Genomic DNA, 23,866 nt, shown 5'->3' on the forward strand with positions numbered 1-23,866 from the left:
TGACTCGAGTGCGTGTAAACCTGTAGAACTTGCCTCGCGGCCCGGGATGCGGCTTCCCGCGGCGGATGTTGCACGTGCACTTGGAGGGGTGTGTGTCTTTCGGTTTGGGGGCAGCGCCTTCCTCTGGGTGCTGGTCCAACGGCTCGGGCACGGCGGTCACGCCTCCCCGAGCCTCCGCTCTGCGCGTCTGCCTGTTGCGTGGGGGTTCTGGAACCCCCGGCTGTGACGGCAGAGGCACGCTTCCCCCCCAGCCCCCCAGTCTCTGCGCCACAGGCTCGTGGATCACTCTGCCCTCCTGAGGTGGTCCCCTCGCCACAAGGAGGGGCCCCCGCGTTGCTCCCGACGAGCCCTTCGCTCTGAAATCTGCCGTGTCTGGTGTCCGCAGGCTGCACCCACTGTCTCCGGACTCATCTCACGGCGGCACCTCTTTCCCCGCGCACTTTAAGCCTGTTCCTGTCTCTTTACTCATAGCTCCTTACGTTTTAAACAATTATTTTTAAAAAACCACGTTTAGGATAAAAACGGGAGAAACTAAAACTGGGAAGTTAAATGGTGCACGCCTGGCGCTACCATGCCGGCGGAGAGCGACACCGTGCACGCGTGCGGAACCAGCCGCACACACGAGCGTTTCTGTTTGTGTGAACGCGCTTTCCCACACGTTGCTTTTCTCAACAACATCATGACAATCCTTTTGTCCCCAGGAACAGGGCACCTACCTACGAGGTAGGTGACAAAACTCGGGTGGTGCAGGTGCCCGTCACTCAGCAGGCCCCTCCTGTTGGGTACCCGGGGCGTCTGAGCCCCCGCTGCCGCAGACGAGGCTGGGTGCCTTGTGCGTGCCGCCCCCTTCGCTCTGGGCGGCGGGCTCCTGGGAGCAGCGTTTCGGGTCAAAGACCAGACGACACGCTGTTTGGGGCCTTCGGGCGGGAGGCTGGCTGGCTGCCCGCCGTCTGGGCAGGAGGGCGGCCCAGCTGGTTTCTCAGTGCCCCCCCCGCCCGGTGCACAACATCCCGCCCGGGGGTGCGTGCTCGTGGGGGTGAATCCAATCAGGCTTTGGGGGGATGCCCCGCTCAGGTTCAGGAGAAGCTCTCTTTTTAAGCGGCCTGTCTGGGAATTCCCTTTTCTGACTTTAAAGCAGCGAGAGCCCGTGACTCCTGGTGCCTAGGGAGAAAGACCTGACTCGTGTTTGCTGTGGGCCTACTGTGTGTCCGGCTGTGCCCACGGAGGCCGGGTGACGAGCAGGGGAGGGCTTGTTCTGCACCCAGCTTTCCCGTGGGGCGGATTCCCAGCCCTGTCTGGAGAGCTCTGGTGAGAGGACAAACGTCCCAGTCTGTACCGACAAGCCCGAGACACACGCAGTAGGCGCGGGGGCTGGATCAAAGAGGAACACTCAAACCACACTGAGTGTGGTTTTGTGGTTGGGCGTACCACGGCTCTTCGACGGCGGCGGTCCCTTCCCGCCGGGAGTTGAGCCTGGCCCTTCACAGGGGGTAGGTCCCGGGACCCTGGACGTGCCCTTGACTCTTGGACGCCGCCGTAGCTTCCAGTGCCCCTGGCTCGTGCAGCCAGGACATGCTGACCAGGCTCGGGGCCCTGAGAGGAGGTGTGGTGGGGATGGGAGGCCCTGTGGGGGCCCCTTTGAGGAGACGGTCTGAGGTTAGCCCCGTGGTTCAGCGAGAGGCCCGCCCCAGATGGTCCAGACTGAGGACACAGGGGCACAGACTGAGGTGGGACGTCCCAGGAATGGGAGACCCACCTGGGCAGAGGGCAGTGGGCAGCAGGGAGGGCTGCCGTGGGTGAATGACTAAGTTGTGGTCCAGATGTGGATGCTCTTGAAGGGAAATGGGGTGGTCTCAGTCCGCCCCAGGGCAGCCGGTGTCGGGCAGTGTGGCCGACCCCCCAGGCCGTGGATCACGGGAGACGGCGCCGTCCCCGTCCCCTGGGGGTCAGCACAAGCTGGCAGTGGCCCTCCAGCAGAGGGGCGACGAGCCGGTGCCTCCCTAACGCCTGTCCCTTCGCCGCCCCCTCCGCCCCCCAGGAACGCTGCCCAGGAAGTGCAAGAAGGAGCTGCTGGCCGTGCGGCTGAGGAACCGGCCCAGCAAGCAGGAGCTGGAGGACCGGAACATTTTCCCCAGGAGGACGGACGAGGAGCGGCAGGAGATCCGGCAGCAGATCGAGATGAAGCTCTCCAAGTGAGTGGCCGCCCGGCCGCCCGGGTCCCCGCACCCTCTCCTCGTCCCCGGGCCCCCCACGTGGCACCCATGGCGGCTTCCCAGCCTCGCCACTCTCCACACGTGGGCCCTTTGTCACGGGGGTCGTCCCTCCCGGGTGCTGTCTCGTGCTCGGCTGCGCCCTTGGTTTCCACTCGCTACGTCCCCCCGTGATGACCCAGACCACCCCAGGGGGGTGCCGCAGGAGGGAGGGACTGTGGCAAAGTGGGGGCGTGCCTTGTTGGGGGGGGTGTCGTCCCCGTTTGCCAAGACCAGGTCGTTTTCCTGCAAGACTGCGCGTCCCTTGCTGCCCCGTCTCCGAGCGCTGGGGAACAGCTGGAGTCCCGCGTGTGGGGGCACTCCATGTGCTAAGCTGAGCCCATCGCCGCCGGGCAGGGGCCGGGCCCGCCAGTGAGCGCCCCCTGCTTACAGCCCCCAGGGCCGCCCGAGGTGGCCCCTGGGGTCCCTGGCTGGAGGCCCATGTGCGGTGGGACAGGACTGCGTGCCGCGTGTGCGCCCCAGTGCCAAGGGCGGCTGGGATGCAGCTGCGTCCCCGACACAGGACCCCTGGCGGTGAGGGGTGGGCCGGGGGTGTGGAGACGGGACAGCGCTGATGCCAGACGAGGCTCTGGGCTGTGTTTGAGGACCAGGGTGGAGGGGCCTGGAGCTCCCCGGCCCGCGGTCCTCTCCTCTGTAAAGGGGGCGCGGACTCTCCCGTGGTCACTGTGCATTTCACACACTGTGTGTGTCACGGGGGGGCGGGGGGCTGGCGTGGGTGGCGCGTGGCCGGGCTCACGCTCCGCACCAGACACACACAGTTGGTGGCCCGGCTCACAGCTGGGTCTTCGAGGGACCTTCCTGCGTGGCCTCTGCGTGGCCAGGCCACCTGCGGGGCGGGTCGCTGTGGCCTTGGGGGCCAGTGGCTCCCCAAGACTAAGGCCCACCCCCCTCAGGAGGTGTCTTTCCGAGGCCCCCAGAGAGAACAGTCTGGACGGGCACTTCCCAAAACGGTGACACGTGTGGGGTGTCCGTCAGCAGCTCCCCATGGGCAGTGAGGTCTGGGTGCCCTCACATGCGTGGGGCCCTCGCCCCAGGCGTGGCAGAGCCTGCAGCACGACAGCACCCTGCGCTCTGCAGGAGGCGGCGGGGCCTCCGGGAGGCCACCCTCCCTGGGCGTCTCGGGAGCATCCCCGGCCACCGGGGGGCCCGTGCCCCGCCTGCCGACACTTAGTTCCTTTTTCTCCCAGAGTCTCTGCTTTTACGTCAGCAGTAAAATGAACGTTCTTATGCTGTCGTCCTTACGGGAGCATTCCCTGGGTCCCCTCCTGGTGGGGACGGTGCCACAGAGCACGCCGCCGCCAGGCTCACGGGCGCGGGTGAGCGGCTGTCCGGAGTCCCGGCGCCGTCGGCGTTCCCGCCGCCCGGCCCGTCGTGGGTGCCGCCTGTCTCGTGCCTCGTGGCCGGTCTCACCGACGCGCGTGTGCCTGTGAGAGGTCCGGTCTGTCGTTTCTTGTTTCTAGAGAGGCCGGATGTCTCTTTCGGGGTTTGTAAGCTTTTGGCTTGTCCTCTCACGTCCTTCACCTGCAGTTCCCCTCGTCGTGACGGCCGTGGAGCTCGCTCTGGGGGTGGGGCCTCCAGGCCCTTTCCCGGCCGCGCGGGTTGCCCAGCCCCGCCTGTGGGAGGCTTGAGCTTCCGTGTCGTCCACGCTCTCCTTGCGTGCACAGTTTCGTTTTTGAGGTCGTGGGTTACCTACCAGCCGTGCACGTTAGGTGTCAGCAGACTTCTGCCGGGAGGGGCGGGTTGTGCCCGTGGGTGGCTTTGTGGACGTGTGTCTCCTGTAACCACGTGGCTCCGCTGGCCTAGCACTGCCACGGCCCAGGTGGGGCGGGACACGTGGATGGCACGCGTGAGGAGCCGTGCCAGTGACGCTTTGCTCACGGACGCAGGCCCTCGGAACACAGTGTGCAGGGCCCGCGTCACGGCGGGGGGTGGCTCGTGCTGTCTTCGCCGCGTGAGAGACGCGCGCCCCCGCCCACGGAGGTGAGAAGAACATTCACTCCTGGACTCGCCGCCGCGGCCGCCCTCCCACAGGGCCGGTGGGGGGTGGTTTCCTGTCCGACAGGGAAGCCAGGCTCTCCCTGAAAGGGGTGTTCAGCGAGTTCAAGAACGAGGAGTCAGTCCCCTGTGACGGTGTCTGCGGTTAGACAGAGGAGGTGGCGGTGGTGGTGCTGGGCACACGGGAGCCTGGGGACCCCGGCCAGCCCGCGGGCGCGGTGGGCGGAGCCGGGAGGCGGCACAGAGGGCCTCGGTTTCCTCCGTCACCCCCAGCGACTGGGACCAGCTCTGCTCCTCGGGCCAGGAAGCAGCAGCAGCCCCTGGGCGCCTGGCACTGAGTTCACGCGTGGGGACCCAGCCCGAGGCGGACACAGAGCACCGTGGGGGACGGGCCCGGGTCGGCGGGGCCTCCCTGCCCGGCCTGCGTTCCCCACGGAAATGGTTTAATTGGGTCCCTTGTCTTTGTTTTGCCTCCTTTCCGGAGATTCCTCTGCCGTCACTTGCTGAATAATTCAGTCTCTGGTTGCCATGGCAACGTACCCCTTTCCCTCGTATCCTGAAGGGTAGTTAATGTTTTGGTTTTATTTTCAGACCCTTAACATTCTGTCGCCGGGCACTCCTGGGGCCCTTCTGGTCACAGTGCCCCCTGCGCCCCCAGCCCGCCGCCACGACACCCTGTGTGCTGGACCTAGGGGCCCAGTGGAGTTGAGCCACCTGCAGTCCGGATTTCTGACCCCTTCACCTTCTCTCCCGCCCCCACCAGCACCTGCCAGAAGGTTCTCTGAGGCTGCGGGTTCGTTTCTGTGGTTCGTTTTGGTCCTTGGATCCACACGTCAGTGACGGCACGCGGCCCTCGCCTTTCTCTGACCGACCGCACGCCACACGATGCCCCCGGGCCCGCCCACGCCGGTGCAGGTGGCAGGTCCTTCTTCCTTGTGGCCGAGCGCGCGTCTGTCCGAGGGCCGCGGGCCGCCCCCACGTCCTGGCAGTGAGCGGGGGTGCCCGTCTCTTCAGGTTTACCCTTTGGGTGTCTGCGAATGAACCCCAGAAGCGGGATTGCTGGGCGCTTGGGAGTTCTGTTCGTGATTTCCGGAGCGCCCCCCGTGCTGTGTGGAAACGCAGTATGAACGGGGGTTCAGGAACCTGCCCGGGGCCACGCAGCCGGGAGGAGGCGCGCGGCAGCCCGCAGGTGCAGGGCTCTGGCAGGGACGCCCCCCCCCCCCCCCCCCCAGCCATCTGTCTTGGTCCCAGCTCTGCGTTTCTCGAGTTGACTTAGCTTCCTCAGGGTGCATTCAGACCTCTGGCCAGCGCGCTGGGCCTTGGGGTGCAAGGTGCTCCGTGCTCATGTGAGGGGGTGGCCGGAAACGACTGTGCCCCCCAGCGTGGAGCCCGGGGGGCTGGTGCCGGTGCATAGACAGGCACCCCCGGGCCGACGGCCTCCCGCCCCAGCCGTGTGAGTTCGTGCAGACACTGCCGTCCTCCCGTCTCCCTTCGGGGGCGAAACGGTGACGGTGGCCGCCCTCCCTGCCCAGGGCCCTTTGGGAGGTGCCAGGTTAGTCCCAGGGAAAGCACGGGGCAGGGTGTTCCCCGCAGGAGGTGCTCGGGGACGGGGCTGCTGCCGTGCTGCTCTCAGCCAGGTCACCCCTGGGGTGGCTGTCACCGTGCAGGGTGGAGGCCCTGTGGCGGCCTCAGCGAGGAGAGAGGGAGCTGCTTTGGGAACAGCTCTGGGGGCGGGGGGCCGGGGGGCAGGCAGCGGTGGTCTCCTGTGGTCCGTGGTGATAGGAGGGTTGGTGAGGACGGGGTGGCGGTTACTCGCGGCTGGTGTGTGATTTGCCTGGAGACACAGGAGGAGCGGCCAGCCCCGTGTGATGCTCAAACCTCCCATTAATGCCCCGGGGGGTGTCTTCGTCTCCGGGACCCAGGGGCATCTTGAGGAGCTGATGAATGCTCAGGAGTGTCCTCCAGGAGCGGGCGTTCAGCGTGTCAGCACAGGCGTGAGGGGACGCTTGAGCCCGCGCCCCCCTCCCTCGTACGTTCCGTTCTGCGTCTGGAGCAGGCCCCCGCGCCAGCCCAGCTCCCTGGGGAAAGGGCTGTGGGCTGCTGCCCCGCCCCCACTCCTCTGCTGGGGTCGCGGGAGCCTGCAGCTCGAGGGGACGACCGACCTGCTGCTGGGCAGGGCAGGAAGGGGACTGGCGCAGCTTCCTCGCGGGGGCTGGGGACTCCGTTCTCTCTTCCAGCTGAAGCTCGGAGAAAAGCTGGGGCGAGGAGCCGGGGTCTCAGCCCCGTGGACCCAGAATCTGGAAAGCAGGGACCTTTCTCAACGGCCAGAAAGGCAGCCACGACTTGGGGAAGAGTCGGGGTTCACTGCCAGGGCCGTGGGTTGGCACGCTGACAGCCGGCCACCACCCTCCCCCTCCCGACCTGTGCTGGGTGGGGTCCGAGCTCGTGCGGAGTGACTCCAGTCGAGTCCCCCAGGCATTGTCCGGGGGAGGGGGGGCAGAGAAGCCTGGCTGGTAACCGCGGTGGTCACTGATGGTCACACAATGTCTCCACTGACTGCTGCTCCCTGCTGAGTGCTGCTCCCCGCCGAGTGCTGCTCCCGGTCCGGCTTTCCAGGCGAGGAAGACCGGTTCCGAGCCGGGCAGTTGCTTTCCCGTGCTCACACGGCAGGAGACGGGGGCGGGGGGGGGGGGTCACTGGTCCCTCTGGCCATCTGACCCAGGCCCGTTCCCAGCCTGACCCTGCACCTGCGTCACCAGGGCGCCTGTGCAAGCACAGACTCCAAGACCCCGTCGCAGTCTCCCGTGCAGGACTCTGCACTGCAGTAGAGCTTTGCTGTCCTGAGGGCGGCTGCCCGCATGTGCTGCCCTGGGCAGCCGCATGCAGGACCCTGGAAGGCGGTTCTCTGAGGCTTGAGGCTCTAAGTAATCCGTGCTTGTGCATAATAGTGGCCTGTCAGCATCTCTGTAGTGTACACTTCATAATTAATTGGGTTTCACTTTTCACTTTGGCCACCAGGAAGCTCAGAGCCCAGGGTGCAGCCACCTGTGGCAACTGTTGCATCATTTGGGGTATGTGCCTATGTTTGACCTTTTGTTGTGTGCCCTTTGCCTTAGTTTTCTCCACTTTGTTTTTTGCATATGGAGCATATTTTTTCATGTGTCATACCTATTTCTCTATCTTATTATAAAAAAAGTTAATAAAAATACGTATTTTTGATGGCAGCCCTTTTAGAATCTATGAGGTCTTTTGCACACAATCCAGGCTCTTCACAATTCATGGAGTTGTGTGTCCGTCGCCACAGTTTTGGAAGGTTGTCGTTACCCCCGGGAGAAGCCCCTCCCCCCGAGCTGTTTCCCCAGGCGCGAGGTGCCCAGGTCACGTGGGTGTGCTCACAGTTACGGTGGCCAGGACGGGGGGCGCTGCACATAAGGCCTGTCCCAAAGGTTCCCAGGTGTCATCGCTGTCATCATCCTCGGGGTCCTTACTCTCTTCCTCCTCTCCCTTCTCCGCCACCGTCTTCATCGAGAGCGGTGCCGTCCAGTCTCTGATGTGTAGGAAGCGCCTGGAGACCTGTTCCCGGGCGTGGCGGCCACCTCTCCGCTGGGCCAGGGGCCTCGTGCGAGTCCTGCCGGACAGAAGGGGAGGCTGGGCAGCTGAGGGTGGGGCCGGGCAGCAGCGACCGGGCGTGACGTGCAGGGGCCGCCCCCGCCCCCTTGGCTGGCGTGGGCAGCGTGTCCGGCTCTTTGGACGCTGAGGTCCCAGGAACAAAGACCATTTGTGTTCGGTGGTTTCTCCTTTCGTGAAGAACTACTTTCCACCTGACCTGCTCCCCCAGCTCTCGGGGGCGTCCAGCCGTGGCCCAGGCCTCGGGCTCTCTGCTTAGAAGCCTCAGGGCACGCTGAGGCCAGGTGTGTTCTGTCCAGACAGACCCGGGCCCCGGGGCCTAGCTTGGTGCCACCTGCCTGCTGTCGCTGTGGTGAGGGGGCTGCCCGTGATTGTCACACAGCCCCCAGGGCCAGGAGGGGCACCGGGAGCCTCAGGGCACTGTGCAGGGTTCATTACAACAATGCAGAAGGAAATCGTGGGGCAGGGCTGTGCGCGGGCCTGGGGGACGTAGTGGGGAGGAGGCCTCCATGCTGGCGGGAGGCAGGGGAGGCCAGCAGCGTCCTGGGTGGACAGTGTGGGTCCTGCACATCTGCTTTCAGAGGGAGGGAGCTAAGCAACAGGGAACAGCACTTCTGACTCAGGGAGAATCGGACGGAAGCTAAGCCTCGAGGGTGCAAATACAAGCTTCGGTCCTCCTGTGGGCAGGGGGGGGCGCCTGGGGTGGGCCCGTGGTCCCTGCGGGTGGGTTCGGGTCGAGCCCTTCACGTCAGCACCCGGGCTCAGCTGCTGTTTGTTCTCCTCGCTTGCTTGGGAGCCTCTCCAGGGAGGTACAGCTTGTTTCGTGAGAAAATGCAGGAGAACGTCCGCCCCTGTCCAGTGGCAGCGAGCACGGCTCCCAGCCCCGGGGGAGCAGGTGGTCTGAAGGGTGTGCAGGGCACCCTGCCGGGCACGGTGGCCCGAGGGCACCCGGATGAGCCACTCGACCTGACCCCTGTGACCTGGGCGTGCGCTGCCTGCTGGTGGTAGTAGCTCCCGGACACTGACCGGACTCGCCTTACCGCCAGGGGCTGCGCGCCGCCTGCGGTCACTCAAGCCTGAGACGTAGGTGTTCAGGGAGCTTAGCTCGGGCGTACGGAGTCACACAGCTGGCAGCTGGGCCCGGGCCGGCGGGTCCGGAGGCTGGACCTGGGATCACCCTGCTTCGTGGGGTGGTCATAGACAGGCCCGGCATGGTGGGTCCGCAGTCACTGAGGACCCGGGCTCCTCGATCCCCCTGCTCAGTTGTCCTCCGTGGTCCAGCATGGCTGCAGGAGCACCAGGCGTCACACTCAAGCACCAAAGCTGCATGCACCTCAGCTGAGGCAGCACTTCAGAAAGGCTCTCCCCAGAAGTTCCTCGGCGCACCGCTCCCTGCAGCTCCTGGGCGGCCATCCCAGCTGGCAGCGGGGCTGCCCTGAACACAGACAGCTTTCTGACGTCCCCCCCCAGAGCACGAGGTTGGCTGCAGGCTGGCAGTCTCTGGTCCTGTCGCATTCGTATCGATTTCGTTAATGGACAGACCGGAGGCACAGGACAGGGATGAGTGAGTGGATGGGTGAAGAAACCCCCCTGTCAGGAGCAGCCATTTTTTCGGACGTGGCCATGCGGGGGGCTGCCGGGGGCCCAGCTTCCCGGCGGTCCAGGGCCGGGGCACAGGGGGCAGGAAGCTAGGGAGTGGGGGAGGGTAACTCGGAGCACCCCGAGGTCACTGTGGACTGCTGGCTGTCCCCTCCTCAGTGATAACCCCCGTGACGACGTTTCAGTGCAAGGACAGGCGCTTCTGGGCCACATCTGTGTGCCACGGTGGGGGAGGCCAAGCCAGAAGACACGTGACGTACATGGGGACAGTGGCACATTGGGGGTGGACACAGGACGTGCTTCTAGCAGGCCACGGTGCCCAGGCGCTGTTGGGGCCCTGGGTTCCCTCCAGGGGTCACCAGCCTGCCCTCGCCAGGCTGCGGGGGCTCAGCTGCCCCCCAGTGGTGCCCACAGCGCCCGTGTCCTTTACCAGTCACGGGTGGGTGGGTGGGTGGGTGACGCTGCTCCCTCCTCTGAGACCAAGGGCAGATGGAGTGTGTGTCTCTCGGAGCCTCGGTGTCTCGTCGTCCAGGGCCCGCTCACTCACCCGGGGCTGCCGGGGCCTGGCGCTGGGCTGCACCCCTGCACGCCTCCCGTGCGAGCCTTCAACATGCTGATGTCTGTCCTTGGGGGCAACAGCAGAGCAAAGGGGGCTAAGGATTGGTTTGGGGGACACTGCTGGTCCCCATTGTGAGCTAGCCCTGTCCACCCGGACCCCAGCCTGCAGCCTGTGTGAATGGCGGGAGAGTGATTGGAGGGAGTGGCCGAGGCAGGGCCGCCCCCGGGGGAGTCCCTGGTGACGCAAGGCTGGCGGAGCCGCGGGAGCAGCGAGCAGCGGGATGGTGTTCCCAGGGGGAAGCTCCCGAAATAGCAGCCGGGCGTCCCCGTGGGCGTGGGGCTGCCCGGCCTGCGGGAAGGCGCCGCCCAGCGTGCAGGCTGAGTTGCGGGGAGCGAACAGACGGTGCACTGGGTGTGACGTGTCTAGTCCGAAGCGTGCGGGTCTGGAGTGCTCGGTGTTCTCAGGCCGGAACTGCTGGCTGCCTCCGTCTGGAACCCGTCGGCCGCCACGGCCGCCTCACGGGCCTGGGGTGCCTGCCCTTCTTCCTCCGTGGGGTCACGGCCCTGAGCTGCTCGTGGTCTCTGTGGCCGGTTCTGCTCTGCTCTTGCTGGGCTGCAACCTGGGGGTTTGTAGTGAGCCTGCCAGGGGGACCCAGGCCTGGCCTGTCCACCCGAGCCCGCCCAGCCCGCCTAGCTCTCCTGCCCGCGTGCACTTCTGCCGGCACCGTGGAGGTGGCTCCTGCAGGGCCTGTCGGATCCCAGGACCTTTGCACGGGCTTTTTTCCCCCTTCACTGCTGAGTGGTCCCCACTCGAGATCTAAACTCAAGCGTCTCCTGCCGGGGGCAACCCCACCTGGCCATCACCGTGTGGCCGGGTTCTCCCTCCTTGCGACGGTCACCAGGGAGGCGCGCCGGGGACTGTGTGGTAACGGAGCCTGCACCCCCGGACCCTGCGCCCCCAGAGCCTGCGCCCCCTGACTCCTCCCTGCCGTGTCCCCAGGGTGAGGGGTGTCATCGGTGCTCGCTAAGCGTCCCAGGAAGGGGCCGGGGAACCCAGGGCGGGAGGTCGCAGCTCTGCAAAGGGAGGCCCTGGGTCCGGCTGTGCTCCCGGGGGACGTGTGGAGTCTGGAGGGGGCTCGGGACCACGGCGCTTCCCTGAGAGCCAGCCCCTCCCCCCTCCCCCCTCCCCCTCCCCCCTCCCCCTCCCCCTCCCCCCTCCCTGGTGACGGGGACCTTTCTCCTGGAAGGAGACATTCTGGGGAGGGCAGTGCTGGGCCCTGGGACTGCGGGTCCCCTCCTCCTCCAGCCAGCCCTGGGCTCCTGCACGCCCTCCGGGTGCCCGGCAGGTTGGTGGCAGTCCAGCGGGACCCCAGTCCACTCTGCTCCCCACTGCGAACAACTGGAGGGCCGTGCCCCCCCAGAGCCATACCCCCCCAGAGCCATACCCCCCCCCAGAGCCATACCCCCCCCCAGAGCCATGCCCCTTTGAGCTGTCAGCCTGAAGGGTGGGACTGGCCCCCATCCCCCCCCCCCCCCGCCCACCCCGCCCACCCCGCCTCGGGTGAGGGGCCTTCCTGGGAGCACGCTCCGCGGCCGGCTGGTGACTTACAGGTTGAGTTTTCTTGAGACATTTATTTTTCTGGTCTCTCTTTAATCCTCACTTGAATACTTTTTCCACTGCTTTGAGAGAGGGGGGAGAGGACGGGGTTAGAGAGACGGAGGGAAACGTCGACGGAACAGAAACGGGTTGGCTGCGCTCCTAGGCTCCCCGACCGGGCATCGAACCCGCAGCCTGTGGTGTTCTGGGACGGCGCTCCGGCCGTGGGCGCCGCCTGCCCAGGGCTTGTGGAGACAGTCCTCGCCGAGTCGGCGTGTCGGAGGGGAGTGCAGCACACACGCCGTGTGCGCTCCTCCATCTCCGCTTTCGGGACGAGCCGCCACGCCGCCCCTTCCGAGGAGGAGCAGGGACACGAGTCACGGGGCACTGCCAGGAGGTCTGGGCGCTTCCGAGGTTCGAGGAGGCTTGTGGTCTTCCTCCTCCTGTGTCCCCGCCGGCACCCCTGCTGGCCACCTGGTGGTCAGTGGGCGCCAGGCGGTGTCCTTGATGGGTTCTCTGCAACTGGGTTGAAGCCTCCGCTTCCAGGAAGCCTGCCTTGATCGGCTCTCCCCCCACCCCGCTGGGAGCCCAGCCCCTGTACAGTCGGGAGACACTGCGGGCGGGGGGGGGGGGGGGTTGACGTGTCCCGGCCGGTGCTCCCTGCCTGGGCCCCCCCCCCCAGTCTCTGCCCCTCCACTCGCCCCTGCCCCCCATTTTATTTCCTCCCTGGCATTGGCCTCTCTCCGGATTGACCTTGTTGACGCGTTGTCTGTCTGTCTGTCTCCCTTCTGACACCGGGGACTCCCTTTCCAAAGGCAGGGCGGGCCTCTCTGCGTCCCGCTGTGCCCTGGGGTGCGGGACGGGCCGACACCGAGCACGCCTACAGCCGCGGAGTGACGAGCGAGTGAGCGGCATTCAGGGGGCGGGCCGGGCTGAGGGGGCTCCAGCCTGTGAGCCGGCTCTGTGCTCGCGGCCTGGGTCGTCTGGGCAGGGGGCTGGCCCCTGGGCTCCGCCGGCAGTCCGGGGACAGGTAGTCCGAGGACAGGCAGTCCGGGGGCAGGCTCACGTCCTCCCCGACATCGCAGCCGCCCACAGAGCCAGGGAACACAGAGAACCCCCCCGGGGACAACGGGAGCTGTCCGTCTGAGTGCAGGGGGAGGAGCGGCCACGTGGTGGGGACGCCCCGGGCTTCCCACCGGGACGGGGCTGAGAGGAGCAGCCAGGGTTCTGGGGGCAGCTTCCCCCATCACGCCCCCCCCCCCCCCGCCCCCGGCATGCGGCTGCGCGGCCTGTCCTCTCCCTGCCGTGGCGACCAGATCCGGAACTGGGAGGTGTCTGGCCGTGACCCAAGGACACTTTTATTGGAGTTACAGAAACAGTTGGAGCTTGGCATTAATTTTGGCTAATTACACCTCCTTCCCCTGACAAGCCTTGTGCTTATTTATGTATTTTTTTAAATGCACCCTCCAACACCCTCAGCGAGGAGCCGTTTGAGAGGAAATCATAGTTTGTCTTCGGGTCCCAGGAACGTGGGGGTCTGGGCGGGTCACGGGGCACAGCAGGAGACCCCGGTTGCCGCGGGCGCCCTCCCTGCAGGGCTGGGGGCTCCGGGCGGGGAGGCGGGGCATGCTCAGTCACGCTGGCGCCAGCGGCTGGTTCCGCGGCAGGAGCAGCCAGAGCCACCGGGAGCCTGGCGGGAGTCCCTGATCCAGGCGCGGTCCGCAGCTCCCGGGGAAGAAGCCCGAGCCGGCGCCCCTCCCTCCCTCCGCCGGGCCGCAGCCGTTCCCGAGCGGGTCTCCGCGCTGCGCAAACTCGCGGCCCCAGACCCTCCGGACCCTCCGGACATGAGGAGCCGCCCGCGGAGAGGGGTTGCCCGCGCCGCCGCCCCCGCAGCCTTGTGACAGCGGGGACCTCCCTCCGCAGGGGGGTCTGACTCGACCTGCCGGCGAGGGGCGGCCAGCAGAGGTCTCCTTCCTCCTGCCGCTGCTGGGGAGCGATCTTGAGATCTCGAGGAGCGCTCCAGCCCCCTCCGACCCTGCAGACAGACACCAGTGGAATTCGCGGGCGGCCACCATGGTGCAAAATGTAATCCTCGTGTTTTTCCGCAGACGGCTGAGCCAGAGGCCCGCCGTGGAGGAGCTGGAGAGGAGAAACATCCTGAAGCGTGAGTAGCTGGCGCCCACCCCGGCGTCCCCGCGCGCACATGTGCGGGGCTGTGGCCACCAGCTGGCCGCGTGTCCCCGTCCCCGGTGCTCTGCCCGTGTCCCCAGGGAGTCCCAGGAGTTGAGCGACTGGGAAAGCTAGCCCCAGAGGAAAGTTGGTGCACCCAGAAGCACCCCCTTTTAAAATGCAGGGGGCGCTCCTCGCAACGCCGCTGACGACGTCCCTCTGGGTGTGGGTCGTGGGTCCGCCCTGTGTGTCCGTCAGCCTACAGGAGCTGCGTCGGCACCGTCCGCGGGTGCCGGGTTCCGGGTTCCGGGCAGGCTCTCCTGGCGTCTCCCGGGAGACTCCGTCCCCAGGGCTGCAGGTGGCACAGGCCGGGCGTGGTCAGGGTCAGGAGCCTCGCGGGGGCGAGCACACCCACCCTGGGGACACGCAGCTCCGAGGACAGTGAGGCCGGGGGTGCGTTGAGGACCCCTCCCTCCTGGCCTCACCCCGGCCAGCCGGTGTCCGGTTAGGCAGCCTCCGCGGCATGGAGCGCACGCCCATCTGGCACGGGCCGGGGCAGTGCAGGGGTGAAGCCAGAAGTGTGTCTCGGCTCACTCTCCCCTTCCTGGTCGACAAGCTTTAGTTTTCAAACTGTTTTCTGCAAAAAGTGTCACCCCACAGGCTGGATTCTTAAAGTGTTTTCACCTCCTTTCCTCTTCACGTGGCGGGGGCTCTGCAGGAGCCCCCAGGTTCGGTCTTCGCCCGGGAGCGCGTTCCCACGGAGCCCGGGCTGCCCGTGGGTCTGAGAGCGGGTGGCAGTGCCGCCCGCCCAGGGCGTGAGCCCCGTCCCAGCCTGGCTTCTCCCCATCCGTTGCCTCTGGGTCCCCTCCGCGGTTCCCTCCGGCGCAGGCCCTCGGAGATGCTCAAGCTGCAGACTGAGAGTTCTCCGTTCTCTCTCTCAGACTGAGAGGTGACGGCCCTGTTCTCCGCGGTGTGCCTGGGCCACGTGGGGTGGGGGAAGGGGAGAAAAGCCTCGCGTAGGCAATGTGCCCGGTGCGTGGGCAGGTGGGCAAGTCAAGCTACGCTACCAGGTATTTGAGTTTTAAAAAAGGGAAGCCACTCATCTGCGAAGCATGTGTCACAGGTGTCCCAAAGGTCACAGTTCAACACGCGAGTTAAGGACCAGAGTCAGGCAGTTCCCTCCAAGGGGTCTGCTGCCCGCAGGCAGCGGAACCTCTGTCCAGGGAGCAGCTCCTCTGGGCCATAGTGGCCCTTGTCCCTGCGGTGGCGGCAGCTGGGGGACCCTGCCAGCCATCGCTTCTGCGTGTGCTGGTCTTGGTACGTCACTGCAGAGCCTCACAGACAGGACGGTGCCTGGGGATGGCGGGGGACAGACCGCACTGCCTGTCAGCATGCGGCGGGCAAGGAGGGCGAGGGGTCCTGCACGTGGCCGTGGCAGGCCCCTCCGAGCGCTGGGGGCGGGGCTGGAGCGCCCCCTGCGGGTTGTGGTGCGTGCACGCTGTGCTCCCTGTCCGGCCCGAGGGCCCCACGCAGGCCTCAGACGTGCCTGCTCTGTGGCTCCACCTGCTCAGCACCCTTCTGAGAGCAGCTCCTGCGGGGTCGCCCCCCTTCGGGTGGGAGTGTGGGACCCGAGGCAGGCACGCTGCGGGCCCGGCCGGAGGACTCGTGGGTGCGTGAGCACGTGGCATCGCGGCCCCTTAGCGTGGGACGGTTCTGAACACCGTGCTTCCGTCCTCGGCCCGCTCTGGACAAGACACCGCGCCCGGCGCTGCTGCAGTCCCTCCCTTAGCTTCACGGCGAAGTTGTGACGTCTGCCCCGCCGTGCCCACTCGCCTCGGGAGGCGGCGAGGACACAGCCGGGGTCATAGGACTTTTTACCTTGGCTCCTGGCAAGGGGACGGCACTCAAGTTCACACCCAGGTCACCCCGCTTTGCTGTCCGTGCCCTGGCCGCTGCGCTGACCCTGACCATGGGCAGAAGATGTGTGTGGGGCCGTCCAGGTCCTGGGCACAGGGTCTCCTGGGCCGGGGATCGGAGACCCGCAGACCCATTGCCCGGCGCAGCTCGAGAAGAGAACCCCTCTGGAAACGAGCCTGGCGCCCCGCTGTAGGTGGAGGCAGACGGCGCGAGACTAGCTGAGCGCGGCGTCAGGGCTTCCCTTCCCGAAACGGGGGCACTGGGGCGTTCCTGGGGCACCGCTGCTGACGGGGAGGGGGGGCCCCCTCTCCGCGGGAGGACGTGCCGCCTGGGTCAGGGAGTGCGGCTTTCTTTAGCAGCGCGGCGCCAGAAATAGGGCATCCATCATCCCGCGTCCCAGGGCACGGCGCAGGCTCTCCACTCGTCTCCACGCTGCGCTCTATTTTTAGCTCCTCCGAGCAGGGGTGGGCGCCGCCTGAATGCTAATCGTCACAGGGCACAGGCGCGGCCTTCTGGTGAGGCTCGGCTCCGAGGAGAGGCGGGCCGTGGCGGCGGGCGAGGGTGCTGGCTCCTGCCGCGCGGCGTCAGCTGGGTGCACGGGCGTGTGCGCCTGGGAGACACCCGAAGGTGATGAACTCCAGGCGGGCACGTGTCGCCTGCAGTCTAGAGGGGGTGTCCCCGGCTCACGCCGGCCGGCTGAGAATAGGAGTGCGTCTCCCTGGTGAACGGGGAAGGGAAACAAGCAGTCGCGGCTCTGCTGACACTCACTCGTACACGCGTGTGAGTGCGCCGTGCACACGGCCCCCACGATGGCTCCTGTCCGTCTGTGCCCCCCCCCCCGCCCCACACACCGACACGCACGGATGAGGGGCTCCGGTACAGGGGTGGGGGCCGGCCGCACACTTCCCTTCTGCAGGTGCTCCTGGGCTCGGGGAGACCGCGTGTCCTGAGCAGGCGCCTGCAACGTGGGGAAGGAAACGGGCACGGAAAGGTGTCGTCCCCGAGGTGGCCCCGAGAGCCCCTCCAGCTACCTGAGATTCGGGGGTCCTGAGTGCACGGCCCCCAGGGAAGACGGCCTGCTGACCTGCTCTTCCCCCCTCCCCCCCCCCCCCAGAAAGGAACGACCAGACGGAGCAGGAGGAGAGGCGGGAGATCAAGCAAAGGCTGACGAGAAAGGTGCGGCCCTGGGGGTTAAGGGACCTGGGGGAGGGGGGACGGGTGTGGTGGGGTGCAGGACATCACTCCGTGCCTCCTGGGGCGCGGTGCCCTCGCGCGCCAGACCTCCTGGACCACACCTGCTGGGCCACCAGGAGCAGGGCCTCCCCCAGCTCTGGACCGGCCTGGCGCGCCAGGGCCCCGGGCGGCCTTGCCCCCCGTCGGGAAGCCAGGTGTCGACGGGTGTTTCCGTTGTGTGTTTCGGGCCCGCGCACACGGCCTTCGGAAGCACATGCGGTGTCCGAGGCTCCCTGTCGGCCTCTCGGGGAGCCTCGCCTCGTCTGGAGGCCGCTGACGGCGGCAGCTTCATCAGCCCCCGGGGCGGGGGGCGGGGGGGGGGGGTGGTTGTACGTGCGACTCCGGCCGCAGGCCGCCACCTCAGTCCCCTTTTACAGCCCGACGGTCTCCGAATGCGGCGTTTCCCTTCCTGGTGCCTCCGCTGGCGTCATCCTTCTCGTCACCGTCACCGTCACCACGATAATAAACAGTGTTGTCCTGGTCGAGGAGAACCAGTGTCTTTCCTGAGCCGGGATAGACGTGGGAGCTCATTCGAGTCAGCTTTTCAACGTTGTCACGAACTGTCTTAAAACCCCTGCCTGACAAGAGTTGAAAAGCGGCAGCTTCTGCCCTAAAATTTGTCCCAGTAAATGTGTCATCCTGTCCCTGAGCCTGTGCTCCGTGCACGCGGCCACGTGGCGGGGGCAACCCCCATGACGTGTGTGAAGGGGCGGGGTTGGCTTTCAGGTGTGAAATTTAAGCCCTTCCCACGTTGGAGGGGGTTTGCATTAGGATTATACAGGGTCCGGCCCAAATAACGCTCCATGTTTCTCACAGAAGCATAAGCGTGGAACCCGGTAACATCACAATGTCACCCTCAAGCACACCGTGTGACACTGCAGGTGACACGTCCAGGTTAAACCTGTACATTACCACACCCACGTCATCACCCTAGCGACCGCACTCCCGCGGGCTCTGCTTCTGCCGGACCCCGTGTGCGTGTGCAGGTCCGGGGTGTCCCATCTCTGCACAGAAAGGCGCCCCGTGTGCCGAGAGCTCTCGGAGAGCCGGTTTGGCACGTGGCGCCTGACCGATGGTGACGTCCCTTCTTTCAGCTCAATCAGAGGCCCACCGTGGACGAGCTCAGAGACAGGAAAATCCTGATACGCTTCAGTGACTACGTGGAGGTGGCGAAAGCCCAGGACTACGACAGGCGGGCGGACAAGCCCTGGACGAGGCTGTCGGCCGCAGACAAGGTGCGCGTCCCCAGACGGCAGTGCCGCCTGCCGTGAGGCAGAGGCCTGGCCTGACCAGGTGCCGGTCTCCCAAGACCCTCCGGTCAGGGTCGTGTTTTCAGCTGGGGGCAGTTCGGCCCCAGGGACGCGTGGCCATGCCCTGAGACCAGAGGCGTTGTCGGTGTCACCCGTGGGGAGCTGCCACTGGTCTCCAGTGGGTGGAGCCTGGGGGTGCCACTCAGCGCCTCACAGTGCTCGGGACGTCCTGCCAGACACAGGGAATCCTCTGGTCCAAAGGGCCTGGGCTGGGGACGCTGGCGAAGCCGGTCTTGGGGCGAGTCCCAGCTGGGCCGGGCTGGCCAGAAAGCAGGGGCCAGACCCCACGGGCATACAGGAAGGGGGCTCTGGCGGGGGCGGGGCGAGAAGTCAGCCAGTGTCCAGGGCGGTGGCCCACCCACGGCGGTGGCGCTGACTGCCCGCACCCACCGTTCCCTGCCCCGTGACCGGTGCGCCGCTCCCATTGCAGGCGGCGATCCGGAAGGAGCTCAACGAGTACAAAAGCAACGAGATGGAGGTGCACGCGTCCAGCAAGCACTTGACCAGGTCAGGGTCCGTCCGCCCCCCGCCGCTGTGCCTTTCCCCGGCCCGTGTGAACCTCTGTTCACGCCTCCGCCCTGGGCCCCGGGGCCCGAGGCGCCCTGTCTGCTCCGCAGACGCCCGAGGGGCACCCGGTCCGTGCCCGCGCGCGCTCTAGGGCTGAGGCAGAGGCGGCTCCCAGCTCTCTGGAGCTCGCGCCAAGGGCGGGGGGGCCTCACGCCTCCCCTCGGCCAGCGCCGCTTCCCTGCCCGCGGGCTCTCCTGCTGGTGGAGCGTGGAGGCCGCCTCCCTCCGCTCTGGGCGCCCGCCTTCAGCGCCCACTGCGCCCCAACCCCCCCCACCCACGTGGCTGCGCCAAGGAGTCATCCCCTGAAGTGCCCCTGTGCCTTCCCCCACCCCCACCCCCCGGAGGGGGCCCAGGGTGCAGCCGCTTGGTCCTTTCCCCCTCGGTCCTTTCCCCCTCGGTCTCAAGGTGCTGGGCCCCCGGCTGCAAACAGGAGACCCGCCCCAACCCTGCACAGTGGGGGCCTTTCCCCTCCACTGGTCCCCAGGTGGCCGCCGATGTGGTCCTTCAGGGATCGGCTCCATACGGTCGGCCGGCGTGTTGTGGGACCGAGACCGGGTGCCTCGCAGTTGCACCCCACGGGGCTGTTTGGCGGAGGGGAGGTCCAGGGAGGAAGAGGAGGCTGCAGGGGCGGGAGGGAAGGACGCCCGTCAGCAGGTCACCGGACGGTTTCGGAGTTCGCTCGTGGCGGCCGTCCGTCTGGGGACGGGCAGGCCAGCCTGTGCTCGTGCTCGGTTGCTCAGAACGCCCGAGGCTTTAGCAGGTGGACACTCTGCAGTGAGACGTTGAAACCACGTTCAGCGCCCCTGGGTGCTAGAGAAACCGGGCACGGTGTGTGCGTGCTCTGTGTGTGGACAAAACACCGCGTGTTTCCCCGGCGCACACACCGTTACAGGAGGTGTTCACAGCGCACATGCGTCCTGCTCTCCTGAGCCCCGGGGCGCTGGCTGTCTCGGGGGGCGGGCTTGGGGAGCCAGCCCACCCTTGGCCGTTAGGAAATAAGATTTTTATACTGCCACATTTTAGGCTTTACTGTACGTTTTAAAAGTCGAAACTATTGTTAGTCACACGAGATGTTCTTACGTGTGTGAAACGCTGCCACAAACGCGGCCCTGTGACGGCGGGCACACGGTAACGCGGCGTGATCCCCGTCCCCACGGCTGGGCTCGGGCCCGCCGCCCCGGGTCCCGCAGGGCGGGCGCCCTGTGGGCCGCACACTCGGGCGCCCGCCTGCACTGTCGAGGCAGCTGTGGGGCCCGGGGAACGGAGGAGGGCCGTTCCTTCCCGGGGCCGGGGGCCGGGGGCCGGGGGCCCCATGCCGAGGCGCCCGCTGCGCACGCTGTCACCGGAGCAGGGTGTCCCGGTGGGACCGCTGAGCAGCTTGGCGACGGGCTGCTTTGGTGACGGGTCTTGGCAGTTTAGAGATTTACACTTCATGTTCCTTTTTTTCCCCAAACAATCTGTAGATTCCACAGGCCATAGAGATTTTCTTCTGAGAAGAATTTGTGTTTAATTTTTGATACCAACACTGAACTCTCATCAGGGAACTTTCCTGAAGCTCCGCCCGACTCCCCGCCACGCGTGAGAGGCGCGGACACGCCGGCGGGCTGGCGGTGCCGATCGGGGCGACGCCGGGACCCACGCCCCTCTGCGCTGTCTGAGGGGTGGCCCCCCGGGTCGGGGGGGACCCGAGGAACTGTGGGGCGAAAACCGCTTGCCTTTGAGCCCCGTTTTCCGTTCTGCGGGGCGACAGCGGACGGGCTCCGCGCGCCCCGGCCTCGGCCGTGAGGGACGAGTCGAGTGGCGTCCTGCAGCATTGCGTTGAAAAGACGTTTCTTCTGATCGTGATTGAGTTGAGAACTCCCTAAGTTGGTGTTACACAAAATGGTTCACTGTATGATACTTTTCCTTTTTTATATAATGTCTAACAAGAACACAGCTGCGACATTTTGATTCCTGTTAATTTTGTTCTTTAATTAAATGACTACTTATTGCAGGAAATTAACCTGGACTTTATATTTTCTTGGGGTTGGGATAAGAGTTTTGTTTGAACAGTATTCTGTGAAACCAGCCAAATTTTAGTATTTTTGAGCAATCAGAATCCAAATACATCAAAGAAAATTCCAATTCTTTGTGGGGTTTTTTGTTGACTGGTTTTTGGAGGGAGGGAGGGAGAGAAAAAAGGCATCAAGTTTTGTTCCACTTATTTATGCATCTGTTTATTTTTGCATGTGCCCTGACTGGGGATCGAACCCACAACCTTGGCATATGGGGACAGTGCTCTCACCACCTAGCTACCTCGCCAGGGCCTATGTTTTCGTTTTATAAATTGTTAACGTGTATGGTTGTGTCTCGGAAAACCAAACGATCTCTTTCAAGTTAATTTAAATTTGTGTGTCATCGAGTGACAAAGCTAGAAGCGAGTGCTAACGTGCTGAACAGCCCCACCCAGATGGCAGCGCCTCCCTCTTGAGGGGCGTTCCCGAGCTCGCGCCTGCCGGCATGAAAACCGTCCGAGAGGGAGCAGGTTAGCGAGTCCCTGGAGGTCACAGGGAGGAAGTGACCTTGGCACAAAGGGGGACACGTCGAAACCTGTGACCCCTGGAGGAGGCTTTCAGGTGGGTTCTGACTGCGCCCCACAGAACGGCCCCCCGCCGGACGGCGGGAGTGCCGGGCTCACCCCCCACCCTGGCTGCCCCTCCGGCCGGTGGTCCTGTGCTCTGCGGGAGCACTCCCGTCTGCCCGACAGCACGGCCCCGGTGGCGCTGTTTCTCGACCACGGCACGTACGCAGTGTCATTCCGCGCCAGGCTCAGCTGCACGGCGGAGCGGGCTGGGAAACTACGCTCCACAGAGGGGCCCCCTGCCGCCCCCAGCACCCGCCGGGCCCCACACCCACTGCCCGACGTTGCTGACCGTTCCCCACGCTGCAAACCACCCCCCTGAGGCCACCCAGCCCTCCGCCTTGTGCGCCCGGCCCCACGCACACGTGCGCCCCGGACGGCTGTCGGGCTGCTCCCCGCGTCCCCGCCTCTGTTGTAGTTGAGCTGGTTAGTCCGTCAGAGCCCACAGAGGAATGAGACCAGGTGGCACTTGTCTTCCTCTGCCTGGCCTGCCTCGCTTGCGCGGTGTCTCCAGGCCCGTCCACGCCGTCGCAGCGGGTGAGGTTCCCCCCCCCCCATGGCCGGGTAGCATCCCCCTGTGTGAACAGGCCGCAGCTGTTCTAGCCGCTGGTTTGCTGGTGGGCACTCGGGCTGTGTCCAGATCCCGGCGACTGTAGATGACCGTGCAGTGGACGCGGGGCTTACGTTCCTCCCGGTCCGTGTTCCGGGCTCCTTCAGATACGTCCCCGGCGCTGGAACCGCTGGGTCACAGGGCGGTTCCATCGTTTTTAACTCTGTGAGGACCCTCCGCACGGCCTTGCCCCGCGGCTGCCCCGGTCTGCTGCACCCCCACCCGCCGTGCACGAGGGTCCCCTGGTCACCTGCATCTCTCTGGTGGCCAGTGGCGCGGAGCGACTCCTCTGGAGGCGACGAGGGAGGCGCGCTGCTGGTCGCCGGGCACCCAGCACACCCCACGGATCTGAGGACCGGGAGCCGGGGTGCGGCTGCAGGTGGCCTCGCAGCCTGGTGTCCCTGGGCGTCGTCCTCAGCTTCTTCCGAGACCCGCCCCGCTCTGCTGCTTTAAGTGGGGCAGGCACCCGTGGACGCGGCCTGAGCCCTGTGCTGGCCCTCGGTCACGGGGACCTGGGGTCACCCCCGGGTGCCGGCAAGCACACCGCTCGTGGAGTCAGTGTCGTGCCGAACGCCACTGTCTGGCACGACAGTGGGAAGACTCCAGCTCACGCTCTCTCTCGCTGTGTGAGCTGCTGTGGACGCTCGTCTTCGCGGAGTCTGTTTTTCGTCTGTGAAATGAGACACTCGGCCCTTTCTGACCGGACGGCGGGTCCTTCATTTCCTGAGCGCCTGTGTGTGCGCACGTAACTGTGCGTTTAACGTGTATCCGTGTACGCACTGTCTCTCGTTCACAGCCAGTTGCGGCCAGCCGACCTCCAAGACACGTAAGTTTTTCTTCTGTTTTGAGCTACGTTGCAGCAGCTCTCTACTTTACATCTTATTCAATTTAACATCTTAATTAGAGCCCAAATGAGGTATAAGACGCTGCCACCGACCTCCCTCGCACGGAGCTGCCTGCACGCTGGCCGGGGAACGAAGGGAGCGGGCAGGAGGGACGCGTCCAGGTTTGCCGCCCAGGTCCGGTCCCACAACTACCAGGCAAGTAAAATAAAAAGCGCAGATACGGCACAGGCTGCCCGAAGGAGGGGTTTGGTTTGGTCCAGACCCCAGGGTTCTGGGGTATTATAGAACCACTCTAGTGAAAGATGTTAGCAACAGCGTGTAGCCTCTTCCATTGTGTGTTTATTCATAAGCGAGCACTGTAAGTTGTGTTTGCATACTCCACGTTCTCCCCGGCTGTTGTGGAGGCCGAGACAAACTCAAACTCGTGCCCCGGGCACGTCTCCTGCGCCCCGGCGGTCGGCCTGGCCCTGAGCTCAGGGAGTCCTTGGCGCGGCGTCCTGAAAGCCCCTCGCCCTCGTCCGGGGGGCAACCCGATTAACAAGCGGTCCCTAAACCCCACCGCTGTGCAGGCAGGTGCGAGCCCATTATGTAAGTGTGTCCCTGTGTTGTTGCACTCGTCTGGAGAGGAAGTTTTTATACTGAACACGGGGAAGACTGTAGGAAACAGTGTCCTCCTCCTCCTCAGGACGCCCGCGGCGGCCGCCTGGGGGCCCTTCGCTGTGACTCGTGGTCCTGACGGCTTTCAGGCGCCCACTTCACAACTCGTTTGCTCGTTTTCACAAAGCAAAACAACTTACTGTTCGTGTAACGACATCCAGTCATCAAAGAAACTCTGTCTTTAAGGATTTTTAAAAGTTTAAGAAAATACGGGTAATTTTGTGAAAGACAGAGGACTTCTAGCAGCATCCGTTAAGCTTAAGCCAATGGGGGGGAGACAGGAGACCACGAC

General features: G+C 65.6%; 1 protein-coding gene across 1 annotated transcript in view; it reads left to right on the forward strand.

Moving 5' to 3' along the window:
* Positions 1–20,481, forward strand: part of PHACTR3 (phosphatase and actin regulator 3) — a 104,678-nt gene extending 84,197 nt beyond the window's left edge. The window contains exons 8-13 of the mRNA XM_028523640.2: positions 2,039–2,192; positions 13,755–13,810; positions 16,847–16,908; positions 18,060–18,200; positions 18,706–18,782; positions 20,306–20,481. Coding sequence (XP_028379441.2) covers positions 2,039–2,192; positions 13,755–13,810; positions 16,847–16,908; positions 18,060–18,200; positions 18,706–18,782; positions 20,306–20,321 — 506 coding nt within the window. The 3' untranslated portion in view covers positions 20,322–20,481. The remainder of the gene's footprint in view (positions 1–2,038; positions 2,193–13,754; positions 13,811–16,846; positions 16,909–18,059; positions 18,201–18,705; positions 18,783–20,305) is intronic.
* The last annotated feature ends 3,385 nt before the right edge of the window (positions 20,482–23,866 follow it).

This window comes from Phyllostomus discolor, chromosome 9, assembly GCF_004126475.2.
Source record: "Phyllostomus discolor isolate MPI-MPIP mPhyDis1 chromosome 9, mPhyDis1.pri.v3, whole genome shotgun sequence".
Classification (NCBI taxonomy): Eukaryota; Metazoa; Chordata; class Mammalia; order Chiroptera; family Phyllostomidae; genus Phyllostomus; species Phyllostomus discolor.